Source organism: Vespula pensylvanica, chromosome 3, assembly GCF_014466175.1.
Source record: "Vespula pensylvanica isolate Volc-1 chromosome 3, ASM1446617v1, whole genome shotgun sequence".
Classification (NCBI taxonomy): domain Eukaryota; kingdom Metazoa; phylum Arthropoda; class Insecta; order Hymenoptera; family Vespidae; genus Vespula; species Vespula pensylvanica.
In genome coordinates, this window is record NC_057687.1 from 6,254,447 (window position 1) to 6,267,729 (window position 13,283).

General features: G+C 37.8%; 1 protein-coding gene across 5 annotated transcripts in view; it reads left to right on the plus strand.

The window, feature by feature from the left end:
* Positions 1 to 13,283, plus strand: part of LOC122627723 (teneurin-a) — a 473,567-nt gene that overhangs the window by 167,845 nt on the left and 292,439 nt on the right. For all 5 annotated transcript variants that reach the window (XM_043809105.1, XM_043809107.1, XM_043809108.1 and 2 more), the window contains exons 5-6: positions 9,230 to 9,433; positions 10,039 to 10,233. In XM_043809105.1, coding sequence (XP_043665040.1) covers positions 9,230 to 9,433; positions 10,039 to 10,233 — 399 coding nt within the window. The remainder of the gene's footprint in view (positions 1 to 9,229; positions 9,434 to 10,038; positions 10,234 to 13,283) is intronic.

Sequence of the window (13,283 nt, forward strand, 5' to 3'; positions counted from 1 at the left end):
AACCCGTTGAAATATGTTACGAGCTTGCCGTTTCCGGGAGTGTTACCATAAGGGGACCTTAGATTTTCTAATCTATTTGACACATTACTAGCCACAGTCAAGCGATTGTTTTCGTAGGATACTTAAATCACGAACTACATTGTTGTTTTGTCCTCGTTTAATTGTATCGCGATTTATTTTTTATTTTTCCCTCTTTTTTGTGAGTTTTTTCCTTTTTTTTTTTGGGGAGGGAGGATGGTGGGTAAAAAAATGAAACTCGTTTCGAAATCATCGACAATGGCAATTTAAAAAAAAAAAAAGAGAAAAAAGAAAATAATATTTCGAGAATAAATATATATAAAAAAGCGTTGGTTGCACACGTTTTTCATATACCCCTTAGGAAAATAATTTACAGTACACGTGTACCGAATAAATCATCGTCGATTCGTCGTTTGCTTCGAAAAAGAAACGACGACTGATTGGCTTTTCATTAGCAACAAACGCTATGATTGAAGTCGTCTAATCTTCCACCTCTGTCGACTCATATTTCATCTATTTTTGTTCGTCGCTGGGAAGATCGATTTATCCATACGTCGGTGAAAAACGATACGTACTTTCTCTCGTCTCGCTTTTATATAAATCGTGATAACGAATTGCCTCGAAATAATTAAACAGTTCGACGAGCTTAATCGTTTCGTTCGTACGAGTTTATACGATTTAATGCCTGAAGAATTTCTCGTTCGATGGATCGAATATCGTGCAATGACTTGCAAAACAAAAGGCGCGAGAGAAAGATAGCATACTGTTAATGTCTACAAAAAGGTATTAACAAAAGAATATTAACTCGTCAAATCTCTCAGCTTTGAAAGGAATTCGTCCGATGCGACGACATTTTTCTATATCTGGAATATGATATTAGCTAAGTGAATATAGAGCACATTAGAACATACTTCATAGTTTTAAATATTATAAGAAAAGTTTTCGTATGTCTCGTTACATATACAATGGATACTTTTGTCTATTAATTAGTATGAATCGAAAGATATTTATAGTGTTAGCCTTGTCAACAAATTTTTCTTTACAAAATAAAACTCTCTTTTCGATCTTTATCGATAAACAGATTTTCTATATCATATATGTATACAAAAAAGAAATGTTTGGATAAAATATCAAGTGTAAATGATATTAATTTAAAAACATCGGAAGAGCGTTAAAAAAATGTCACGAAAGCGTTAGTCGTTAACGATTCATGAGACCGCTACGTCGGCTACGAGAGAAGAACCAATTAAAAAGTATTAACACATGAAAAAGTGCTAACGAAAACACGGGGACGCGAGTACGAGTAATGCAATTAACATTGTCATGTTAATGAGAAAGAGAGAAAGAATGCACGAACGACAGGGTGGCTTTCGAACGACGACAACAACGACGACAACGACGACGACGATGATGGACGCTCAAAAAAAAAAAATCATTAACAAAACCACCGAGCTTACGTAGTTTTTCATCCCGATCGAGATTGTTAAAGTGGGAAAAAAATTGCGAACAATTTGTTCTCGTTTTATTTCTTTCTTTTTTTTTTTTTAATTGTTTATACATACTTTCTCTTATTATGATGGAAACAAATCGTATAACGAGATTGATCTTTCAAAAAAAAAAAAAAAAAAAAATTTAATATGGAACAAAAGAGAAGAGGTACGATTTTAAATACACATAAATCAATACGCATGTATATATGTATGTAATACATAGACACAAAATTATTTTTGATTTATTCGACGGGACATGATTTTTAAGTGCATTTTAATCTCAAAGGAAAATTCATTTTGATTTTTTTTTCTCTGTATAAAATTCATATATTTACACCATCATATTAGCCTCTCCTCGATGTACATACATACATAGACTTGATAGCTATCTGCCTATTCACGAGGAGGGTAGCAATTACGCGATCATTTTGTGATACTTCGTGTCTCCTCCCCATAAAGCAAATCGCAATAACGTTTCCTTAAACCCTCCTGGGGCTCAAAATGGTAATCTCTCGGCTTCTTCTTATCCCTCCAGGCTTTCTACCTCCGATAGCGATGTTGTGTTGTGTCAGTAGCAGCAGCTGCGCTTCCGATCCGACGTTTTAATTTGCCTTGCTATTATCCACCCTCTATCAAGAAAGACATCATACTGAAAACAATTTATTTATCTACTTTTCGTAATAAATATCTCCAAGAAAAATATAATTATTATATCGTATAAAAAATAAAAAACAATTATGTTTTGACTAAACGAATGAACAGAACGAATACCGTTGCAAATTCTATGCAATAACAATGCAAATCACAATTAAATTCTGTCGAAAATTCGTGCATTTCCGTAAGAATATACGAAATATACCGAGTGAACATGCACGGTCTACAGCACAACGTGCTTCTTATTATTACTTTCGAAAGTGCATGGAATATTAAGTTTGAAACATTGTAAACGGAATACGTGAGCTTTGAATATCTCGATCCTGTTTAGAAAATCCTCTTTTAGAAATTCTCCTTTCGTTTAGCTTAGATTTTCTTTCGCGAAATTTCATTCTTCAATTGAGTTTCTATTCCTTCTATTCGCCGATGTGTTATAGTTAAACATTGAATGGAACGTTTCAAAAAGAAAGAGGTACAAAAAAAATGAAGAAACAAAAAGAAAACAAATCTGAGTATTGCTCGCACGTACCATACACGTTTGTTAAGACAAACAAATAAAAATGACTAAACAAAATGTCCAGACAATTCGAGCAAAAGCTAGTAACGGGAAAGTTACTTGCTTCATCGTTTTTTCCCAGTTCGATTCTCTCTGTGCACGAGGGCGAGCGTAAAATCTCGCAAATATTTGGCTATGCGCGTGGATGGATTAAATTTTTTTCTCCGCGCTTACGAACTTCATGAAAAAAAAAAAAAGCAAAAAAGAAAAAAGGGAAAGGAAAAAAAAAACGAGAGAGTTACATCGCGTTTGTCGTATACCCTCTTTTTTTTCTATTCGTCGCGTACGATTTTTTTAATCCACTTTCCGCGTACACGTTCGTTAAGGTATCGATTCGCGTGTAACGATTACGAGAGAAAATAAGCGGATAGTAGTATAGGTAGGGCTAGTAGAATTTTTGTTTTAAACGAACAATTTTCCATCCTTCTGTCATAGTCCGAGTAGAATAAAAATAAACGTGTCGTGTAAATTAATTTTCTTTTATATAACTGAAAACGAATAACGTCTAATTTAAGGTTTAATATTTCTCGTACAAACTCATAACAATAAGTATACGTAATATTTTAAGAGCATTGGGAATCGTTGTTAGGTGACTCGTTTTCCCAAAGGTACACACGCGACATTATAGGCTGGTTTTATCAAAGAACTCGGTAGTCATTTAAGAGGTAGTAGAAGAGAGAGAAGTAATGTACGTGAAGAAGAGAGAGAGAAAGAGAGAGAAAAGTTAAAGGGTAGAAAGAGAAAAGAAGAGAAGAGAGACGGTCGCGCTTTCAACGGGAAGCCACTTTGCACCTGTTGAAGGTATAACTTCTTGAAGGTTTCTCTTCTCTCTCTCTCTCTCTCTCTCTCTCTTTCTCTCTCTCTCTCTCTCTCTCTCTCTCTCTCTCTATCTCTTTCTCTTCCTCTCTTGTTCTTTCCAAGTATCTCATCGGTGCACTCAAGGCCACCGTACACTCTTCGCTCTCTCAAAGTTATCAGAAATGTGTCACCGAATATCTCCTACGCATTTTAGCCTGGACGACGTATCGGAAATTGCTTTTCGAACGCGGACGACGCTCAGCGGCACGCCACGCAGTCAGTCTCTCCTTTGTTCCTCGTGCGTGTGACACATGTTAGAAAAATGCAAACTCCTATCCGCACCCTTCCGACGTCTTTCCGCTTCTCTCTCTCTCTCTCTCTCTCTCTCTCTCTCTCTCTCTCTCTCTCTCTCTGTCGCTCTCTCTTTCTCTGTCTCTCTCGTTCTTCTTGTTTGGCAACGTGTGTCTCCGATTTCTGCCAAACTGATTTTTGACATCCATAGGAAATCACTCTTTGTTGTATTAAAGTACTTTTCAATGAAAAGAAATCGTTTTTTAATACGATGAAAAGTATAAAACGATTAATATCTCTCGAAAGATGGAAGGGTATATTATAAAAATTCGAAAATATTCGCGAATTAAAAAAGAAATGACATTTAGATTTAAAATAGTTATGAAAAAAAGCGACGAAGTCGCCTCTTAATTAGCGATACGATCGATAAAACGAACGAACGAACGAACGAGATTGTTGAAAGTGCAAAACAATTAGTATCGACCGAATAATAAATATTCCATAATATGATTTCAAAGAATTTGTATATTTAGAAATGATATTTAGCTTTAATTTTGAATTTTAATTAACAAACGTATCTCTCATTCATATTCTCGTTGGACATTTAGCGTGGAACGACATAATATTCTCGAGTATTCCGTCGTCGAAGTTAGGAGATAAATAAATACGTATGCTAATTTTATTGGAGTTTTTTCCCTTCTCGCCTTGACGATTTGAACGACATATTAAATACGAATTTCGATTATACGGAATTGCGAAATCCGTTGGTCCGATGGATTCGTTTCTATGGATATGTGCTCCTCTGCCTCAACACGCGGACTATAATAGTAGCTTCGAGGGGTGCGGAGTTCATATTGATTTAGGCATCGAAGAACGCGAGATTCCAAATTCCAGGGATATTGGAAATATTTAAATTTCTTTAATGCATACTTGTCGTAAAAAATCGTAGGAACCGTAAAAACAAGAACTATCTTTCCCTTCCTCTTTTTCTATCTTTTTATATCGAAGTCGATTTAATCTTTTTTTTTTTATTTATTTATCTCTTCTCTTTTCTTTTATTTTTTATTATTTTTTTTTTTATAAAGAGAAACTTCCGCTCTTCGTTATTATACATAACATATGTATACGTACATATATCAGTATAAAATGGATAAGCATATTAAATCGATTTATTCGTTCGATACATCGATATTATTATTGTCTCTTTTAAATACGATTCTTTAAAAGGTTCGCACCACAAAGTGTGTTAACCGGGAATACGTTTTCACTTGCTTATTCTTCGAACGAAATTCCACGTTTCTTTCCAGGATGTATTTTCACAACGTTTGTGGAATGGAAATTAGATGAATTGAAGCACGTTTGCCCACTCTGCATACTACTCGTTAAAACAGGAAAAATACGATTACAATAACATATCGTGAGTTTTCTCTCGTCCGAAGGGAAAGCTCGCTACAGTGTCGACTTTCTTCAAATGCTCGTGTCGTAGTTAAATCACCGCACGCGGCTTACGATCATTGCGTGGATCTTTTCCAAAGGCCCGAACGCGGTAAATTCCGTCTTGCTGCGTTGGAATAATCTCAAAGTATTACGGAATATCAAAAAGTTATACCCAGCTTATGTAATAGGTGTAAACGCTTACAAATTACAAATTGCCACGCGATCTCTCTTATCTCATATCTCTTCACATGTTCACGAACGTTTAAAATCGATTAACTTTTTCCTTGGTGGATAAAGAAAATGATCGATAATATAATTTATTAAAGATCGCAGGATTTTATCGTGTGTTACATTCATGCTTATCGAGAAAACATTTTATTAACATTTACGAATTTTAATATAAATTATAAACGTCATTTGCAAGAAAAGCGACGACATAATTCCGCATGAAAAGTTACCCCATCTGGAAATCGGTATCGAGCGACGTTCATGAAATATAATATATCGAATAAAGAAATATTCCCTGAAGGAAGCTAACAGCGTGCGTCGTTCGTCTGTCGTCCATCGAATCATGCCGAGAAGTAGATTTCTCGTCTCGAAAATTTGTCTCTACTTGTAATCGAAAACGTTCGCGAGGTTTCTTCCCTCGAATAAACGTCGCATGGTGGAAGCATTGGAAAGGGCCGGAGGCAAACTCTTCCGCAAGTTTCGGACCAACATCGTCGAGGACGAAGAGGACGATGAAGAGGACAACGAGAACGAAGCGCATTCGATGGCCGAGCCGCTTTGGTTTCGTTACTATGGTAACCATCCCCTACAAACAAAATGCGTCCTACACAGAACGTGCGGCCGTTTCACTCTCCCTCTCTACAACCTCCGCCTTTTCCTCCTCTTCCTCTTTAACTCTCGTCTCCCTCGAATCCGGCTAGCCAGCATGCGTTTAGCCCAACTACGGAAACGAAACGTCGTCGCCGTCGTTCTCGTTGTTGGACTCGAAGAAACAGAACAGTACTTGCTACTGGACGAAGAGACAAGACGTTGTAAATTGTCTCGTGATGTTTTCTGTCTCTCTCTCTCTCTCTCTCTCTCTTTCTATTTCATCATCACTAGCTTTTGCTACTACTATTACTTCTATTTCAATGGTAAAGATAAATCGTTTGGTTGTGCTAACTCGCACGAGGAACGAAAGCGTCGAAAGCAACAGCGACGTGGTCGAGCACGCGATCGACCGCTGTGATTAACTCTCTTTCACTCTGTTTCTCTGTTTCTCTGTTCCTCTCTCTCTCTCTCTCTCTCTCTCTCTCTCTCTCTCTCTCTCTCTTTCTCCCTTTCTGTCTCACTCTGGTACTCTCCGATTAAAGATAACCATTGACTGTTCATTCGGCTCGGCCCACTGCTAATCCAGCGATCGATTATTCGCTTATCACTAGCCACATGACGAATGGTTCGACGACATCATCGAATTTCCGAGTATTCTCGCTTTCGAATATTCGCGATAAGCTCGAATGATATTTCGTTTGTTCGTCATCTATGATACAAACTTTCTATAATATAATATCATATTTTTTCTCTTTCTACAAATACATTTGAAAATTTTCCACCGAGTACGAAGTACTTATCCACTTTGTTCTTATTAATTTGTTCAAATAATACAAATATTGTATATCTATATCTATAGTTCCTATAAATACGTCTATAACTTTAAGATACTCATCGAATGGAAAGAAGAAAGAAAACAAAAAAAAGGATAGATCCTTTTAAATTCAAATCCATATGGATTAGAAAATTCAATAGAGTAAGGTAAAACGATGAAAGAATGAGAGGGAGAGAATCTATGGGGCAGGAAAAGAAGGTTGAGAAGAGGGAGACTTTGGAGAGTGAGAGAGAGAGAGAGAGAGAGACAGACAGAGAGATGAAGGAGGATGAGGAAGAGGAAGAGGAGTCAGTCGGAGGAGGGTGACGGAGAGAGAAGAGGGCATAACACAATTACATGTGGGGTTGATGCTAGGGCTCTTGCTCTCAGCAACGAGAGAGCATACCGTGGCTCATCGTGAGGGGAAAGAGGGTAGTGGGGGAGTTCGGGTGGAGAACGTGGGGCGGCCCCAACGGTGGTGGGTGCCAAGATTGAATATGAAAGTTTAATGCGAGCAATATCAGCGCCACTGGCCCGGCTCTCGGCTACTCACTCTCAGACGTCTCGACTATCAAGGCTGCACATCTTGCCTTTCTCTCTCTCTCTCTCTCTCTCTCTCTCTCTCTCTCTCTCTATCTATCTATCTATCTATCTATCTATCTATCTATCTCTCTTTCTCTCTCTCTCTCGCTCTCGTAGAACCGCTTCTCTCTTTGCGATGATCTTTGATCTTTTACCGTGTTAAAACTAAAAGTAGCAAAGAAGAAACGCCATCGATTTCTTCGATTATTGGTGGTGAGATAAAATTGACTTACATACACACACATACATATATATGTGTGTACTCACTTAATAATACAATAATAACAATAAGAGAGATTTTGATAATATATCGTGCATCAAGTAATCGTATAAAAATTTTGTAAACTTTTTTTCTTTCTCCCCGTAGAGAAACGAGCTCTTTTCTTGGTCCTCTTAACTTAAAACTTTGAACTCGTGTTCAACGATATTCGTAGCACAACGTGATCGATTATAATCGTTGTCGTTTGGACAAAGTATAAGAGAAAAGAGAAGATGAAAATGCGAGGACCGATCGTCGATTACCGTCCGTAAGCGAAGAAGGAAGAAAAGAGAGAGAGAAAGAGAAAGAGAGAGAGAGAGAAAGAGAGAGGGAGAGAGAGAGAGAGAGGGAGAGAGAGAAGAAGGAGAAAGGATAATAATCAATTAAAAAGTTAGTACTGCGCGAGGATATTTCGCTTGCGGATGAATTTCACGGGCTTGCTAAGGCGTTTAGTGACTATGCCTTCGGCTATTTGTAAAACTTTCCTCATTAATTACCGACTACGTTCGATCCTCCTTCCCGACCATCCCTCATCTCCTTCTTCTTCTTTCTTTTGGTCCATCGATGTCCTTAAGAAAAAGAGAGAAAGAGAGACAGAGAAAGAAAGAGACGGAGAGAGAGAGAGAGAGAGAAAGAGAGAGAGAGAGAGAGGGAAGGAGAGGATGTGTCTGTTTCTTAGCTTATTCTCTCTTACCCCTTTTGTCCCCACGCATCGAGGTAGAAACTTTAATAGAGGATTAGAGAAAAGGCAAGCCTTCTTGCAAACGACAATTAGCTACCAATTAACAGAACAAACATCACACCCTTTGCACGCTGAGTCATACTTTCGATAAGGTCGAAAATCGTTTATCGTCGTAGTATTATTTTCCCTTCGATTTTTACTTCCCTCTAAAGAGGATTATCTTCGAAGGTGTTAGAAAAGAGGGAGAAAGTCGAGCTATCATACTTTCCTTAAAGAATGCTATGCCATAACTCAAGGATACTGCGTGAGTCTCGCTTAAGCAAATACAACTTGGGTCAAACGGCGAGAAAATAGACACGAGAAGCATCTCCAAAGCGGATTTTCACAAGGATTTCGTAAAAGACTGCTCGGGAGACAATAAAATAAGATGACGAGACGGTCGCTAGATGTGACAGCTCTCTTTTATTATCTCCATATAAATTTTGAATATATATAAACGTATTAATTTAAGAGACGAAACGACTTTTAGAAAATTTCGAATCAATTCGATTTTAAATCTTGCCTGGATTAAAAAATTACAAGAGAATCATTCAGCTTGGTATTCGTCTTCTTAATATTTCCTTAAATATTTTTTTTTATTGTATAATAAAAGACGCTATTATTGTCTAAAAAACTATGACTGAAAATAATATGCAATATGTGATTTATTATAATCTTAATTTTTCTTATAATCACATAATTAAAAATTGAACACCGAGTAAACTAATGTAATTACAAAATCGATTAATTGACTTACGATAAAGTTTCGACTTTCGACGATATGTTTTAGGTGCCGGTGATCGTTCTTATCGTACTGGCTCGGACACGGAGGGTGCCGCAACGACGGACAACCCTACAACGCCGTTTCCAACGCCACCACCAACGTTGACGCCGAATCATCGACAAGCCTCCCCGTTTCCTCTCGAAAGCACCAACTCTCGGCGGCATCATTACAACGGGAGCGTATCCTCGGACAGATCTCGCAATGGAAACGGTAGGGATTTAATTAGATTCAACGCGAATGCACGCGAAAGGATAATTATGAGATCAGTATGACTTTTTTTGCTGACTTTTATTAACATATTTAACACATTCACCGGATTATGTTAATCAAGATATCTAAATAATGACTTGGTATAATTTAAAATTATCTATTTGAATGCAAAGAATAAAGTTTGGAAATTTTTTAAAGAATTCGAATAATTAACAAAGTCGGTTAAACTACGTAAATAATAATTTCAAAACGAAAAAAAAAAAAGAAAAAAGAAATGAAAGAAAAAATATAAAAAACACGATAAATTTGATACTTGCATATAATTAAATAATAATAATTTAACGTGTAATTTTAACAATTATGATTTATCAGAATATACGAGATAATATTTTTACATTATTGCGTTATATGATAGTGAAGACGTTAAATACCAATTTTCATGCCGTCTATGCTTTAGAAAACTTTTTCACCAAAAACCTTTTCACCATGAAACTATTCGAAGTCGATCTCAATAGGCTATACCAAAGGCAATGGCCGTCGAGAATTCGAAACGTTTCGAGGTTAAGAAGCGATAGCGTCTGATCGAGAATCTTGGTATCGTGCAGGTGAAACGGTATATGCGGCACCAAGCAAAAAGACGAATACCGGAGGAGGAGGAGGAGGAGGAGGAGGTGGTGGTACCTTAGGTCGAAGAACACGTCGAGGTCACGCAAGCGCCTTGAGTAGTAGCTCAACGGCGAGCGACCGTTCAGAGACCGTCGTCTTTCCCGACGAGCATTCGCGTATACACCTTGGCAATGGTGAGCCAACTAATAATTAATTAATCCATGACAACATAATTTTTTTTCTGATCACTTGATCGTATTCATCGCATGTATCGATCTCATCACTGCATCATGAATTTCAGACATGTCAGGAATCGTTTCATTTTTAATACCTTCGTCTCATCCGTATAATTCATGTCGCATCGTTTTTTGAAACTTATTTTTCATCTTCATGGAGCTAAAATAATTACATATCGTTGGACATGGGTGAGGATATTGTTAAAAATGATTTGAGATATAGGTCGATCGAGATCAGAGAGAAAGAAAGGGGAGATGGGGATGAGGGAGAAAGAGAAATACAGGTCAGTTCAAGGAATCGCAACGTAAAACTTGGCGCGATAAGTTAACGATCCGTGCCTCAAACGCGATTACGGTGCTAACGTTATTATCGGCTGGTATCGAGCCCCTGGCCGAAGTTAAATCGGGTTTCGCGTAAACGTGTTTCTCGTTAAAGGCTTAATATTAATAGTCTTCCGTGTAGCGAAACGTAAAGATCCAATCGACTTTGGGATCTTTGATGTGTAGTACTGCGATTTACCAAGACAAAGAAAAAAGGAAATGAAGAGATTGTTATTAGAAAGATAAAATAATAATTGATAATCGACGATATATTCACAATTTCGTAAGAAGGATAAGGATATATAATAAAGAATATAATATACATATTGAAAAGATAAAATATATATATATATATATATATATATATATGCATATTCTTTTCAAATATTCTTTGAATTAGAAACTTAGAAGGTTCAGCTTTATTAGAAATTTAAGGAGAACATAATGAACGTAGGATATTCCAAGAAACTTTACGACTCGAATCTTGAACTCTAGAAATAGACTAAGGGTTGCTTTCTAGGTCCACTAACACAATGCGTTAATCGACGAACTACCACCACATACGTTGGCTCATTAAATAACTAAGGGACTTTCCGTTTCGAAGTTGGCTCCGTTGTTGTTTCAGACAAGTCGCCGGTACTCGCTGGTAACTAACGGTAGCCGAGCTCTTTGCTTACGGGGAGAGAGAGAAAGAGAGAGAGAGAGAGAGAGAGAGAGAGAGGGAGAGAGAGAGAGAGAGAGAGAGAGAGAGAGAGAGAGAGAGAAAGTGAGTTGGAATGGGTAGAAAGGAACAAAGTGAGAGAGAAAGAGCGTTTCTGTGCGTATGTGTAAAGAGAAAGAGGAAGAGAGAGAGAGAGAGAGAGAGAGAGAGAGAGAGAGAGAGTTTCTAGGAGAGGTAACCGAGTTAGCAGTTAGCAGCGAGAGAGCTGGCTAGTTAGAGCATAGCTCACTAGCCAAGTTAACGTGGCTCCGTAGACTATATTGTTTTGGAATGCCAGGAGGATTTAGGCCTAGCCACCTTGGTGTTCGCAACTGACTCACACCAAGGTCTTTCGTATATGTGTAAAACAGTTTTAGCAGTAAAGCTTACACTGAAACGTCTATGTGTATATATGTGTGTGAGATATAGAGAGATGAGAAAGTAGCTTTGCGGCTTTGAACCCACTGTCGAGTAGTGACCACCACGGCAATGGCCACCTGCACTTCACCCCTCATCCTTCCTCTTTCTCCACCTACTTCACTCAGCCACCTACTACTACCTAGCTTAACTTTTAAACGAAATTTCGCGGGCATCTCGTTTCGGAGGATGGTCCTTCCTCTAAAGAGAGTGAGAGAGAGAGAGAGAGAGAGAGAGAGAGAGAGAGAGAGAGAGAGAAAGAGAGAACCTTGTCTAGCTTCCAACATTGTTTTCGATGTTACGAAACTCTTTCGAGGCAATTAAGATCACGAAGAACAGATCGAACGTTTATATTATTGTTATTATTTACTTTTTTATTATCGACATCATAAAAAGTTATGTCACAACATTTAGATATAACGGCGATGAAATTTCTCGTAACGTTTGGAATATGTGTGACACTTTTAGAAAGCGAGGATCGACAGCGAGCATCGAAGTTTCGGACATTGATGTATCAGTAACATGGGAACCAGCGATGTTACTGTGGATCTTACAACGGGTATCGCGTGCGTGGAAATGTTGTTACAACAGTTGACACGAGTGACGGTGCCGCATACCAATAAATTCGCTGCTTTTGCTTCGAACTCTCAACGGCGTCGTAACGCGTATGTTATGCTGTTGGAAAGGGGCTCTATCGAACACGTATATTATAAACGCGTGTTTACTAAATACTCTTACAGTGGTATTAACGAAAGTTTCTCTTCGATCTGATTAAAATTTTCATTAGATACGATTTGTATAATATTATAAATTTACCTATTATACCTCCAAAATATCAGAAAAAAAAGAAAAAGAAAAGAAAAAGAGGAGAAATATAAAGAGAAAAATAATTTTGCTTTCTAAAACTGTACACGTTTGAGCGAATTTATGAGATGAAAATAAGCAAAATAATATAGAATATTGTACCTGTAGCTCCTGTCCGACTATTTTAAGAATATCCTATTAAAATATTAGAACCACATATGGAGATGTTATAAGTTTCTTCGTCGTGATTACCGGTATATCGTAAGCAGTAATTCGAGTCTGAATCTCCAATGGGGTATATTGCTCGAAGGAATGTCCCTGCGGTCTAATGGAGGCATGTCGCGGCATCTATTAGCAAATGGCTCCCAACGGTCAGGGCTTACCCACGTTAACCCCTTGCACACCGCCAGCAGAAAGACGATTGATATTACATTAGACCGTCGGAGTCTAATGTAGGCCAGTCGAGTAGCACGTTATTGAATTGCCGAGCGAGCTGAAGCGCGCGCGCGCACAGATACACACACACACACACACACACACACACACACGTTCAGGCTCTCTCACCAGGAACTCGGCACAGTTGCGGTAATTTGTCACCGTAAATCTGTTCGGCCTGTAACGTATAGCTGAGTAATACGTGTGGACGTGAACCGCGTGTATTACGTGCCACTAGCTTGAACTACTACTACTGCTACTATTATTAGGCCGTGTTAGAAAAATTTGTTTAATATGTACAATAAATATTTTGAGAATTTATGAAATAAAA